Here is a 15416-nt window from a genome sequence, read left to right as displayed (position 1 = left end):
GAAACCTCGTATTAGATTGTGTGGTGGGAATGAGAAACCTCGTATTAGATTGTGTGGTGGGAATGGGAAACCTCGTATTAGATTGTGTGGTGGGAAACCTCGTATTAGATGAAACCTCGTAGATTGTGTGGTGGGAAACCTAGTATTAGATTGTGTGGTGATGAGAAACCTAGTATTAGACTGTGTGGTGGGAAACCTCGTATTAGATTGTGTGGTGGGAAACCTCGTATTAGATTGTGTGGTGGGAAACCTAGTATTAGATTGTGTGGTGGGAAACTCGTTAGATTGTGTGGTGGGAAACCTAGTATTAGATTGTGTGGTGGGAATGAGAAACCTCGTATTAGATTGTGTGGTGGGAATGAGAAACCTCGTATTAGATTGTGTGGTGGGAAACCTAGTATTAGATTGTGTGGTGGGAAACCTAGTATTAGATTGTGTGGTGGGAAACCTAGTATTAGATTGTGTGGTGGGAAACCTAGTATTAGATTGTGTGGTGGGAATGGGAAACCTCGTATTAGATTGTGTGGTGGGAATGGGAAACCTCGTATTAGATTGTGTGGTGGGAATGGGAAACCTCGTATTAGATTGTGTGGTGGGAATGGGAAACCTCGTATTAGATTGTGTGGTGGGAATGGGAAACCTCGTATTAGATTGTGTGGTGGGAAACCTAGTATTAGATTGTGTGGTGGGAATGGGAAACCTCGTATTAGACTGTGTGGTGGGAATGGGAAACCTCGTATTAGATTGTGTGGTGGGAAACCTAGTATTAGATTGTGTGGTGGGAATGAGAAACCTCGTATTAGATTGTGTGGTGGGAATGAGAAACCTTGTATTAGATTGTGTGGTGGGAAACCTCGTATTAGATTGTGTGGTGGGAATGAGAAACCTTGTATTAGATTGTGTGGTGGGAAACCTCGTATTAGATTGTGTGGTGGGAAACCTCGTATTAGATTGTGTGGTGGGAAACCTAGTATTAGATTGTGTGGTGGGAAACCTAGTATTAGATTGTGTGGTGGGAAACCTAGTATTAGATTGTGTGGTGGGAAACCTCGTATTAGATTGTGTGGTGGGAATGGGAAACCTTGTATTAGATTGTGTGGTGGGAATGAGAAACCTCGTATTAGATTGTGTGGTGGGAATGGGAAACCTCGTATTAGATTGTGTGGTGGGAAACCTAGTATTAGATTGTGTGGTGGGAATGGGAAACCTTGTATTAGATTGTGTGGTGGGAATGAGAAACCTCGTATTAGATTGTGTGGTGGGAAACCTCGTATTAGACTGTGTGGTGGGAAACCTCGTATTAGATTGTGTGGTGGGAAACCTCGTATTAGACTGTGTGGTGGGAAACCTCGTATTGGACTGTGTTGTGGGAAACCTCGTATTAGATTGTGTGCATGAGGTCATGGATAATATGACCGTGCTGGTCTGGAACAAAAAGCTGCACACCCCGTGTATCTCCAGGACCAGGGCTGGTGATACTGTTACTGGTACCCCCAACTTCTCTCTGAAATCCGTAGTGTCCCAATAGCAGAAGCATCATTGTTCGGTCATGCCAATTTGTCCATGTGATGTATATTTCAAGGACAATAAAGCTTCTGGAATTTGTATTTACCCTGTGCTCCGTGTCGGGTTGGGCTGTAGGCGTGGCCGTCTGCTCTCCGGTGGCCATGCCCATCTGCAGGTGGACTATGTAGGCCTCCTTCTCTGACAGCTTCCTGTTTCGCTCCACCAGCATGGCGTCCATGTCCACCCCACGCTGCCTCTGGTCCTCCAGCTCTCGTGACTGGTAGAGGGAAAGACGTGGGCATGGGTCAGATGCACATCGGCGCACACACACACACACAGTAGACACAACAACACTCAAACACAAAAAATATATACTCATTCACACACAAACACACACACACACAGTAGACACAACAACACTCAAACACAAAAAAGATATACTCATTCACACACACACATAGTAGACACAACAACACTCAAACACAAAAAATATATACTCATTCACACACAAACAAACACACACACACACACACACACAGTAGACACAACAACACTCAAACACAAAAAAGATATACTCATTCACACACACACACAGTAGACACAACAACACTCAAACACAAAAAATATATACTCATTCACACACAATTTTGAGAATTTTCCAAACACCTTGAAGATACTGGATCAGATACAACTAAGTATGAAAAGACAGACACACTATACAAACACACTTGATGGACAAAGCAACCTGAACCACAAACATGACTAAAGACCTATTCTCTATTTAACAGAGTAGGCCTTGGCTACAAGATCGACCTGGGACGGATCGACCTGGGACGCATCGACCTGGGACGCATCGACCTGGGACGCATCGACCTGGGACGCATCGACCTGGGACGCATCGACCTGGGACGCATCGACCTGGGACGGATCGACCTGGGACGGATCGACCTGGGACGGATCGACCTAGGTCTAGTTGTTATCAGGTAATATTATCAGCTAATGTTATCAGGTAATACTATTAATAAAGCATGCCACCTTATCCTCCAAAGGAGACATGTCTTTATAAGGGACCAACTGTCCTTGTGTCTCCTGTACGTCGTTCTGTTTATGCATACATGTGTATAGATGATGTAATGCACTATAGATGATGCCTCTACCATGTTTGACTAGGACTGTTTTTAGTGTCTCAAAACTGAGTGGTCCACAATGTGGTTTGAAAAATCTATATTTTGTATCATTGTGGAGTGACACTAAAATACATTTTTCTAAACTCTAGGACACAACCTCTCATATCTCACTGACAAGGCCACAGTGTATTAAAACATAGCCATGGGATATGAACATTCCCATAGTTAAGGAAATGAGAGCTGAGCACTGTGAGACATTCTGAATAGGCCTAGTAGGAGAAATTACTTTGTAGATAAGAGGATGGAGGCAAACACCTCGGTCACATTCATTAGGGCATGACGTAGCAAAACAGTTTGCAACAGAAAACAAGTCCAGGCAGTACTTCTCTGTTTCAGTTTGTTTTCTTGCACTTGGTGCCTAATGAACAGGACCCATATTAGCCGTGGCCTGAGGGCACCTTGCAGGAGATAATAACACTACGCCAACTCATTCCTCACATCCTTGCAGGAGGATATTGGCTTCCCTTATCTGTCCGCTGGCTAAGGAAACATGGACCTGGGCTTTCTGCTCAGGAACAATGTTTCTATTTGGAGTGGTGACATTCTCTTGTTACTACCGGTATGTAGGCTAAAAATAAAGGGTTGTTTGAAAAGGTTAGTTCACAATCACACTGGATTGACGAAAGCCATGTTCTATACTACACATACACTGAGTATTAAAGCATTTTTACTGTGGAATGTTTTAGTGACACACTAAAGTCCACTGGAACACTAACAACATTGTTATGGCCTTAGCTTAGTAACACAGTATTCATTTATTTGTGTACTGTAGTTATGTACACTGCATTTGGAAAGTATTCAGACCCCTTCCTTTTTTCCAAATGTTGTTACGTTACAGCCTTATTCTAAAAAACTGAAATACCTTATTTACATAAGTATTCAGACCCTTTGCTATGAGACTCGAAATTAAGCTCAGGTGCATCCTGTTTCCATTGTTCATCCTTGAGATGTTTCTACAACTTGATTGGAGTCCACCTGTGGTAAATTCAATTGATTGGGCATGATTTAGAAAGGCACACTCCTGTCTATATAAGGTCCCACAGTTGACAGTGCATGTCAGAGCAAAAACCAAGCCATGAGGTCGAAGGAATTGTCTGTAGAGCTCCGAAACAGAATTGTGTAGAGGCACAGATCTGGGGAAGGGTACCAAAACATTTCTGCAACATTGAATGTCCCGAAGAACAGTGGCCTCCATCATTCTTAAAAATGGAAGAAGTTTGGAACCACCAAGACTCTTCCTAGAGCTGGCTGCCCGGCCAAACTGAGCAATCGGGGGACAAGGGCCTTGGTCAGGGAGGTGACCAAGAACCCGATGGTCACGCTGACAGAGCTCCAGAGTTCCTCTGTGGAGATGGGAGAACCTTCCAGAAGGACAACCATCTCTACAGCACTCCACCAATCAGGCCTGAATGGTAGAGTGGCCAGACGGAAGCCACTTCAGTAAAAGGCACATGACAGCCAGCTAGGATTTTGCCAAAAGGCATCTAAAGGACTAAAAAAAGATTCTCTGGTCTGATGAAACCAAGATTGAATGGGGTATTGTGGGGTATTGTGTGTAGATTGATGAGGGGGAAAAAAATATGGAATCCATTTCAGAATAAGGCTGTAACATAACAAAATGTGGAAAAAGTCTAGGGGTCTGAATACTTTCCAAATGCACTGTATATAGCAACTAAGCTTTAAACTGTGAATGTGAACATTCCCTAAACCAAACCAAGTTTCATAAGGCATTATAAAGCTAGTATGAATGCATGTACAATGCCTAAAGAAAGTTTACACCCCTTTGAACTTCCTTCACATTTTGCTGCTTCAAAATTCAAATCTAAAAAGGATGTAGGTAGTACCTTGACTTCCAGTTCCTCATCTCTCTGTGACAGCTGATGCTCTAGCTCCTCCACCTTCTTCCTAAGGAGGAGGATCTTCCCACGGCTGGCCTGCTCGCTTCCCTCTGCAGCTCCCTACAGGGGTCACACGCAGGGAAAAACAGGGTCAAAGGTCAGAAGGGTTACTGTGGTTTCCTGTTGCTATTGCTCACTGAACTTGGGTGGGTGGATGGATGTGTCTGTCTGTCCGTCTGCATGCGTACGCACGTGCAAACATATGTGCATGTATGTGTGTGAGCGTGTTACCTTCTTACTGTGGGTGGGAGTCCCCTGGCCCCCAGCTCCACCTCCTTTCTTCAGCTCCTCCAGCTGGGCGCTGAGGGAGGTGACCTTGGCTTTGTTCTGGAGACGCATCTTGGACAGCTTGGCCTCGCATGCCTCCTTCTCTGCCTGTGTAGAAAAGAAGGGGTGGGAGAGAGAGAAAGAGACATGGTACCTTTAGTTAGAACTAAGGGTGTCACACATTCACTGCATTTCTTGCTCCGATTTGGAAGGGTATTCTACTCTTTGGAGTTGTCATGTCTACGGCATTAAGTCTTAATAAGCATAACTGTAAAAAGCTAATTTGGGCTAACTATGCCTTAAAAAGGCCATATGGACACTGCGTTTATGGGTTGGGTTTTTCTTATGTGATGCACTGTGCTGTGATCTCAGACGGCATGAATACCTCTCACATATTAGCCAGTCTGTTTCTTCATTCATGCACCTTGGTTGGACTGTGAGTTAGCGATAATAGCCTATACTATTCCCTGTGGACTCCAACCCTGTTTTACGATATAGTCTATCTATGGAGCTTCTCAGGTAGACAGTGATAAGCTATGGTCTGCCATCTATGGCTGTAGTATCAGTAGAGACCACAGTGTTTCTATTGGACAAAATAAATTGGTTGTAAATTCCTCAGCAGCCCTCTTGTAGACATGGGCTGTGTCCCAAATTGCACTCTATTCCCTATATAGTGCACTACTTTTGACCAGGGCCCATCTAATCCCTATATAGTGCACTACTTTTGACCAGGGCCCATCTAATCCCTATATACAGTGCCTTGCGAAAGTATTCGGCCCCCTTGAACTTTTCGACCTTTTGCCACATTTCAGGCTTCAAACATAAAGATATAAAACAGTATTTTTTGTGAAGAATCAACAACAAGTGGGACACAATTATGAAGTGGAACGAAATTTATTGGATATTTCAAACTTTTTTAACAAATAAAAAACTGACAAATTGGCCGTGCAAAATTATTCAGCCCCTTTACTTTCAGTGCAGCAAACTCTCTCCAGAAGTTCAGTGAGGATCTCTGAATGATCCAATGTTGACCGAAATGACTAATGATGATAAATAGAATCCACCTGTGTGTAATCAAGTCTCCGTATAAATGCACCTGCTCTGTGATAGTCTCAGAGGTCCGTTTAAAGCGCAGAGAGCATCATGAAGAACAAGGAACACACCAGGCAGGTCCGAGATACTGTTGTGGAGAAGTTTAAAGCCGGATTTGGATACAAAAAGATTTCCCAAGCTTTAAACATCCCAAGGAGCACTGTGCAAGCGATAATATTGAAATGGAAGGAGTATCAGACCACTGCAAATCTACGAAGACCCGGCCGTCCCTCTAAACTTTCAGCTCATACAAGGAAAAGACTGATCAGAGATGCAGCCAAGAGGCCCATGATCACTCTGGATGAACTGCAGAGATCTACAGCTGAGGTGGGAGACTCTGTCCATAGGACAACAATCAGTCGTATACTGCACAATTCTGGCCTTTATGGAAGAGTGGCAAGAAGAAAGCCCTTTCTTAAAGATATCCATAAAAAGTGTTGTTTAAAGTTTGCCACTAGCCACCTGGGAGACACACCAAACATGTGGAAGAAGGTGCTCTGGTCAGATGAAACCAAAATCGAACTTTTTGGCAACAATGCAAAACGTTATGTTTGGCGTAAAAGCAACACAGCTCATCACCCTGAACACACCATCCCCACTGTCAAACATGGTGGTGGCAGCATCATGGTTTGGGCCTGCTTTTCTTCAGCAGGGGCAAGGAAGATGGTTAAAATTGATGGGAAGATGGATGGAGCCAAATACAGGACCATTCTGGAAGAAAACCTGATGGAGTCTGCAAAAGACCTGAGACTGGGACGGAGATTTGTCTTCCAACAAGACAATGATCCAAAACATAAAGCAAAATCTACCATGGAATGGTTCACAAATAAACATATCCAGGTGTTAGAATGGCCAAGTCAAAGTCCAGACCTGAATCCAATCGAGAATCTGTGGAAAGAACTGAAAACTGCTGTTCACAAACGCTCTCCATCCATCCAACCTCACTGAGCTCGAGCTGTTTTGCAAGGAGGAATGCGCAAAGATTTCAGTCTCTCGATGTGCAAAACTGATAGAGACATACCCCAAGCGACTTACAGCTGTAATCGCAGCAAAAGCTGGCGCTACAAAGTATTAACTTAAGGGGGCTGAATAATTTTGCACGCCCAATTTTTCAGTTTTTTATTTGTTAAAAAAAGTTTGAAATATCCAATAAATTTAGTTCCACTTCATGATTGTGTCCCAGTTGTTGTTGATTCTTCACAAAAATTACAGTTTTATATCTTTATGTTTGAAGCCTGAAATGTGGCAAAAGGTCAAAAAGTTCAAGGGGGCCGAATACTTTCGCAAGGCACTGTAGTGCACTACTTTTGACCAGGGCCCACCGAATCCCTATATAGTGTACTACTTTTGACCAGGACCCATCTAATTCCTATATAGTGCACATCTTTTGACCAGTACCCGGTAGTGAACTATATCGGGAATAGGGTGACATTTGGGATGCAGAAATGGTGTCAGCACTCTGTGCCGCACAAGTGGACTTTGACTTGTAAATGAATAGACAGAAGTAACTAAACCACTCCCTGCCATTGAAACAGGATGAGTGATTCTATTGGCTTGAATTAAAAACAAACTGACAACATATGGGCCTCACTCTGCCGTGGCCGTGTTTGCATTGCGCTTTCTGATAAATGCCTCTGCTTTGTCCGTCACCAATCCCTGTGGCTTTAGGAGGGCCTTGAACTGCCACAATGTTGCAGTTGGTAAGAACTGATCCACGGTCAGTTTAAAAATATTCACCTCCTAATGGTTAGGGTTAGGCATTCGGGAGAGTGTCTAGGGGCATCATCAAACTGTAGCACCCAGGACGTACCTTGAGCTGCTCGTCCTTGGTGCGCAGCGAGCCATCCTTCTCCCGGATCAGCTCCTTCAGCTGGGACACCAGCTGCTCTGTCTGGGCCAGCCGCTCCGCCAACTCCACCAGGGCTGCCTGGCCTCCTTCTCCTCCTCCAGCACCAGCACCACCCTGGGGGGAGCCGAGCACCTGGAGAGAGACCGGGGACCAAGGGTAGGATGGGGGAGGGAGATATGGTACAGAGCCAGGAGGGGGAGATAGACAGACGAGGACAGAGAGAGAGAGACGAGAAGAGAGACAAGGAGAGAGAGAGAAAAGGAGAGAGAGAGACAAGGAGAGAGCGAGACAAGGAGAGAGCGAGACAAGGAGAGAGAGAGAGACAAGAGAAAGACAGAGAGACAAGGCGAGAGAGGTGAGGAGAGACGAGTAGAGAGAGAGCGACGAGGAGAGACAAGCAGAGAGAGAGATGAGGAGAGAGAGACGAGGAGAGACCGAGACGAGGAGAGAGAGCGACGAGGAGAGAGAGAGAGCGACGAGGAGAGAGACACGAGAGACAGACAAGGAGAGAGAGAGACAATATGTTAGTGAAAACAGAAAGCTAGCCTTCGCTGGGACAGAGGAGGGCACAGTATGGATGAGAAAGAGATGGAGTATACACAGGGGGACAGCTCCATGTCGTCACTATGGTAATGTTTGGAGGGATTCTAGATGTGTGAGGACTGGACAGGTTTCAGCTAATAACATAGCCCCACTCCAATAAATGTATTATACAAACAGCTAAGGGATAAGAACAAGGAGAATGGGCTAGGCTAGGGACTGAAAGGAAAAGTCTGTGGGGTTGTTGTTAGGGTTGATTGTCGTGAATTGGGGCGGAGGTGGGGTAGTTGTGGCTTCACTACAGGAAGTACGAGTTCTGATCCTCACAGTCAAAAGCTGTGTGCTCAGCACTCTCCCTAATCCCCTCCCCCCATCTATGGGGTTATGCGCTGATGGCTTTGAAAGAACACACACGACATTGCACACACATGCGTACACACAGACATGCATAGCACAGGTGCATTCCTTCACAAACAGACATGTTGGTTTGATACTTACTCCCTGGCCAGGAGCACCATCTTCATTGGAAAACCACTTCAGCATGGTTTAGAGTGCTACTTCCTGGGGTCAAATAAACAACAGGGACATTTAATCCACAACCAAAGCATTTAACAAATAGGCTACCCTACACATAACCATGACAACTAACACAGGACATTTGATGAAATTTGGGATAACAATGACTAAACCTCATCTGAGCTGGAAGCACTGCTGCGGCTAGGCTAAAACTTAAGCGGCCTATCAAATTCAAGCTTCAGTGAAGCTCTGAAGGTCTTGCATCAGAAGTTGAGTCACTGAGCTGTCTTGAGGGCTGTTTTCAACAACAACATACCAATGTCAGTTTCAGATCCTGGGGCTTTTTCAAGGCCTGTGCCACATAATTAATTTGGGAACACCAAACATATCTCGGTCCACAGAAATGTTGAAATGTCCCCCAAGAGGTTCCTCAGGCTCTAGGACCCAATACTAGCCTAGGTATTGTGAGTAGTGTGGAATGCATGAGTGAAAACAAGCATGCAAGCTTACATATAGTAGATTTTTACATGTTTTAAAGCAAACTCTAAAAAATTGTTTTTACTTGTTTTATTCTTGTGACAGCAAATCCGTTTGCTTTTTAATTTGCACAACTACACTAGGGTGTCAAATACCCTATGTTTGTGAAATGATGTCTATCCATAGCCTAACTGACATAACGCAAGACTAAGATAAGGCATAGGCCTACGGTATTCACCCCCTCTTGCAACAGACGTTTTTCAACAGAATCCGACTAATGAATACACCCATTTGTTGGGCTACTGCACCTTCGAGTGCACCACAGTGAGGCTACATTGGTTCCCACTCACAGACTAGCCTATTCCATGAACAGCTTGTTACATGCCAGGGATCAAGCATTTCAGAGTAGGAGTGCTGATCAAGGACCCCCGTCCATATAACCTTACTCATTATGACTGAAAAGACTAAACTGATCCAAGATCAGCACTCTGAGACTTGTTGTCAATACAGGCCCAGGTCTGTAACCGGTGCCCCCGCACATTGACTCTGTACCGGTACCCCCGGTATATAGTCTCGCTATTGTTCTTTTAATTACTTGTTACTTTTATTTCTTGTTCTTATTCATATATTTTTGTAACTGCATTGTTGATTAGGGGCTCGTAAGTAAATATTTCACTGTAAGGTTGTATTCGGCACGTGACTAATACAATTTGATTTGAGGTCATGTTAATGGAGAGGAGTGAGGAATCACTCAATTCTGGCTGCTACTAATGACAATGAGCAGTGTGTTGTTTATGATTCTGCAATCTAGACAGTTATGGTGAGTTGTTGTTATATTGCACAACAAGGGCTGGAAGCCAGTCATTTAACGGAGTGCCCGGAGATGCTGGCAGCCAAAAGCACTTAGCTGTTTGACGCACATGTCACATGACATACAGCCAGGAGAAAATCAGGCCAAACCAGTTCACTCATGCATACTGTACCACAGCAAGTCCTGCCGCTCCCTCTGTGCCCAGCTGCCCAAATCTCATTCCTCGGTTTCACTGGCCCGTAACAGAGCGTTAATAATCTACAGCAGAAAAATGCAGGGTTGGCCCTACGAGGTTTATTACATTATCAGCCGCAGGCACCGCTGAACGTTATCGACATTATTAGCTACTCGCTGACTGCGCCGTTGTATATATAGTCATCTTTTTTTGCTGCTGGTTTTGCATCCTTAGTAGCATGGTAACGTTAGTAATGGTTTAATAATGGCTTTGAAAGAAAGCCGGTTGACCGTTCACGTGTTTGTACATGTCCGCAAACCATTGTAAACTAGCTGGAATGGGGGTGCTTGTTCTGTTCATTGGGCTTACACTTGCTAACTACATTTACATGTGTCATTTAGCAGACGCTCTTATCCAGCGCGACTCAGCCTGTGACACAGGAGCTAACTAACGTTGCCCCCCCCCCAAGTACCTAGCTAAGGTTACTGTAACATGACCATTTACATTTTAGCTAGCTACGTTAGCCAGCTCGACTTGGCATGCCAAATGTATCAGCATGCAAAACCTGTTCTATAACGTTGCCTCCGCTATGTAACTAAAGGCTACTTAATGAGTATTATAATATAATTCATGTCAGCTAGGAGCCTTATAAGCCAGTCGGGAGCTGACAATTTTGCTAACACTAACGTTAGCTAGCATTAACTGCTGCTTGCACTGGTCAGATAGCAAAACCCAAACGCTTACCCAATTTATCGCTTCATAAAGATGTTCATTCACATATTCTATAATGAAATCGTCAAAAAGCGCATGTTTATTGCTCAAGTTAAGAAATCACAAGATATCCGAGGTATCCTTCAATCATCAGCGGCCATGTTCGTCAGGTGAATAAAAACAGCGAAGGCACGCACGCGCTGTGAAGGCAGGCAACGACGCTCCTGCTGCGTGCGCTTGCCCGAACTCCGCGTGCCCACAAATAAGGTATGTATCAGGGAGGACGAGGTAAATCATCTTTATAAGTACAGTATGTGTATCCCTTCATATATACAGCGAGTCATTATTGTAGCCCAAGAATGGGCAACTTTGATGATGGGGGAGACTGTTGGCTGATGAGACTGTTCTGTTATTTGTTTTATTTTATTGTTTTAAATTCACTACAAAGCTGTATTCTGGTTTTTTTGGGGGGGGGGTGATCCAAGGGCCTTCTAAAGGGGGTCGCATGGGTGCCGCCAGTTGCCCATCCCAGGTGTTTTTTTATTTTGTATTTAATTAGGCAAGTCAGTTAAGAACAAATTCTTATTTACAATGACGGCCTACAACGGCCAAACCCGGACGACGCTGAGCCAATTGTGCGCCTCCCTAAGGGATCCCAATCACGGCCGGCTGTGATACAGCATGGATTCGAACCAGGCTGTCTGTTGTGACGCCTCTAGCACTGAAATGCAGTACCTCAGACCGCTGCGCCACTCGGGAGCCTATCTAGGTTTCTAGGGTACTATTTTTAATGTTTTTTTATGCCATATAAAATCTGACAATTCAAGTTGGAGGAAATAAATCAACCCTGAAGTCTGTAGATCTTCAGTAATATTATCAAATTAAAATGTTATGATTTTCAAGAATTAACTTTCAAATTGATGAAGTCTACAATCATCCTACATTGAGACTGCAATTTTTTTCTTCTTAAAATGCATACTGAACAAAACCAATTGATTTCAAAGTTTAAAGGGGTACTTCAGGATTTTGGCAATGAAGCACTTTACTTACCCAGAGTCAGATGAACTCGTGGATACCATTTGTCTCTGCATGCAGTTTGAAGTAAGTTGCTAACTAGCATTAGCGCAATTGCTAACTAGCGTTAGAGCAATGACTGGAAGTCTATGGTAACTGATAGCAAGCTAGTAAATACCACTGACTTCCAGTCATTGCACTAACGCTAGTTAGCGATGGCTCGTGAAACCACCTCTAACTTCCTTCATACTGGATGTAGAGACCAGTGGAGGCTGCTGAGGGGAGGACGGCTCATAATAATGGCCGGAATGGAGCAAATGGAATGGCATCAAACACACGGAAACCATGTTTGATGGATTTAATACCATTCCACATATTCCACTCCAGCCATTACCAAGAGCCCGTCCTCCCCAACTAAGATGCCACCAACCTCCTGTGATAGAGACATAAAAATGGCATCTGACTCTGGGGAAGTAGACAAAGGTCTTCATTGACAAAATCCCAAAGTATCCTTTTAACAAACCATAGAACTCTATGCACAATGACTAATTTTAACAATTTACATGGAACATTTTACAAAAACACATTAACAGGAAGAACTGTGCAGATACAACGTTTGGTAACATAATAAAACAGGGAGATTTTACTGTAATTCTGCATCCAAATTTAGCATCTGCAATTCTTCCACTAAATATATGATTATTATTTACTGTATAATTTGGTCAAAGTAGTCATTGTGCATAGTTGTATGTTTTGTTCAACTTTGAAATCATTGTTTTTTGTTTGGCATACATTTTAAAGGGTAAAAATTGGAGTCGCAGCATAATTCCGTTACCAGGGAATTTCTCTTATAACCACACACAAAAAACAAAGACCCATGTCTCCATTGTTTATATTTTTGTAGCTGATATATATTTGTTATAATTACATTATATTTTTGATAATTGTGATCATGTTTTATATTTGACTTTTAAAAGTAAATGTGTATCATTACAAGAGCTTGTGACTATGAGGTTTTAACTGCAAAAAAAGGATTCTGAGATAATCGGCTTTAATATTCTGAACCCTCATTGGTTTGAATGGTGTCAGTGATTTAAAAAAAAATCATATTCTTTTGAATTTAACATGAATTGGAGTATTTAGAGTACTATATAGGGAGAGAACATTGAACAGAACAAACCTATGTCAATAACTACATTTAGACAAAAATGCAGATAGAACCTTAAAGTCCCAAGCTCTTGATTGGCTGATTTGCCCTTCTCTTCCTTGTTGGTCAGCTTTGGTCAGACATTTGAACCTGTGTAATGGCCATCAGTGTAATGCCTCTCTTTAAACTTGAAAGAGCTTAGGACAGCATTCTTACTTTTCTTACCTTAAATATGTGTTGCTTAGTTTATACTTTTAACCCAGGAATAAGAGCCAATCATGTAACTGGAAGATGCTGCTGTTTGTGTACACTGAATGTGGCCAGAATCTCACTTGCCATTAAACCTTCAACTTCATAGCAATATCGAAGAATGTTTATTTTTTAAGGCATTTTATTAATTTACTACTACAGCAGGGGCGGAAATCCCGGGGGGGACGGGGGGGACACGACCCCCCCATCCTGGGAAAAATATGATTTGTCCCCCCCAATATATCACTGAAACATAACTATGTAATTTAAATAATATTAATAATACGCAATGAAAGCAATTGTGCTGATTATAGACACTTAATAGCGCGTTTTTAAGTTTCAAAAGATTGCGACCCCCCCCGCCCTTTGCCTCACAATGGTTTGATCCACTGCCAGTTCCTTAGTTTGCACGTAACTGCCGTGAGGTTCATCCAGTCAATCGCGCACACACACACTAGCTGAATATGCAGAGCTAGCGCGCAAATATTAACTATTAAGCTAGCTAGTACCTATTCCATTTATGTGGCGTCGTCAAAGATGGAATCAGCATGCAGATGATGTAAGTTAGTGCTTCAAAGTCCCTGTGATAAGGTTAACGATAAACTGAAGTCCAAACTGAACAGAACTACACTCTCATCTACCATTGTCTTAAATATATTTAATGGTCTCGTTGCAAAAGCTAAATTGTCGCAAGGGAACTTTTATTTATTTATTTATTTTATTTCACCTTTATTTAACCCGGGTAGCAAAGATTATAGCAAACACCACTGAAACTGAATTGGTGCTCGCTAGCTTTGCAAATTCAGCTATTGTTGGAAGCCAGCCAATATGAAACAAATTATTAAAATTACAAAAGGTTGCAGCATATGTTGTGTAAATGGTGAACTCATACAGCTGTCAACTCTTGTCATTTTAATCCGTTTCACATTTGCTAGCTACCTTTTAGATCGAAGCCCATATAGAATGATTGAAGATGATAGAAGCCCATCTCCTACTGTAAATAACCTACACACTGTGTGTGTAGCCAGCCAGGTAGAAAAATGGCAGAAAAATAAAAGACGGACATCAGAGTATTTTTCAATACACCAAAACGCATAGTAAGAACCCTAGTAGCCTAATATCTCAAAGACTAGTTGATAAAATGTTCATAAGAAAGAAATGAAATTCTAATGGAAATGTTTCACAATGATGTCATTAGGCAGAGCAGGCAACAGATGGCACACAGACAGCAGAGTTGGGGACAGATATGCAGGGACAGACTGGCAGAGACAGGGAGTCTCAGGTAAGTTTGTTGAGTCTTTGTTTGGCAACATTATGAAAGGTTCTTATTTTTTTTTTACTTGTAAAATAGGAACATAATTGGAAAATGCCATGGATACCCCCACTCTCAACTTAAACTGGTGACTGAACTAAGATTTGTTAAAGGCAATGGTTTTGCTGTTGTGATTAGTTGTGTAGTTTTGGGTACCGGTTGTTAGGAGTACGGCAAACACCTTATTTCTTTGGTTCCTCAATATACATTTACCATATTACAATGTAGGCTATGTGTTACAGCACAACTTTTGGTGTCCCCCTCAGGAATTGCTCTTGAGAAAATTTCATGTAATTGTCCCCTCCAAAGTGGATATCAGATTATCGCCCCTGTACTACAGATATACAGTATTATAGACATTAAGGATATTGCATGTGAAACATTTTCAGGATACACAAACAAGGTTGCTCCTAAACACAATAAAATAACAATTACACACACACACAGACACACAGAGACTGTACTGAAGACAAAGACACTCATACGAAGCTGGATAAAAGTGGATACCCTGTGAAATGTTTCAAAAGTTACCTTATATGAGATCAGTAGCTCACACATTGTCAAAGCTCTAAACCTCTTCTTACATAGTAAGCCTCAGTTGCTTCCCTTGTTCATCTCTTGGTCTTTGAGACTGAGTGGCTGGCCAGTGGTAATTGGTAGGCCAG

The 15416-nt window shown here is 42.8% G+C and overlaps 1 protein-coding gene across 3 annotated transcripts in view; it reads right to left on the bottom strand.

Moving 5' to 3' along the window:
- Positions 1 to 11209, bottom strand: part of LOC106562751 (golgin subfamily B member 1) — a 51298-nt gene extending 40089 nt beyond the window's left edge. For all 3 annotated transcript variants that reach the window (XM_045689488.1, XM_045689489.1, XM_045689490.1), the window contains exons 1-6: positions 11063 to 11209; positions 8838 to 8900; positions 7761 to 7931; positions 4823 to 4966; positions 4538 to 4651; positions 1613 to 1783 (exon numbers count right to left, since the gene is read on the bottom strand). In XM_045689488.1, the coding sequence (XP_045545444.1) occupies positions 1613 to 1783; positions 4538 to 4651; positions 4823 to 4966; positions 7761 to 7931; positions 8838 to 8882 (645 nt within the window). In that variant the 5' untranslated portion in view covers positions 8883 to 8900; positions 11063 to 11209. The remainder of the gene's footprint in view (positions 1 to 1612; positions 1784 to 4537; positions 4652 to 4822; positions 4967 to 7760; positions 7932 to 8837; positions 8901 to 11062) is intronic.
- Positions 11210 to 15416: the final 4207 nt, after the last annotated feature.

Source organism: Salmo salar, chromosome ssa11 (assembly GCF_905237065.1).
Source record: "Salmo salar chromosome ssa11, Ssal_v3.1, whole genome shotgun sequence".
Classification (NCBI taxonomy): domain Eukaryota; kingdom Metazoa; phylum Chordata; class Actinopteri; order Salmoniformes; family Salmonidae; genus Salmo; species Salmo salar.
Note: the sequence above shows the minus strand (reverse complement) of the source record. Positions and strands in the feature narration are given on the sequence as shown.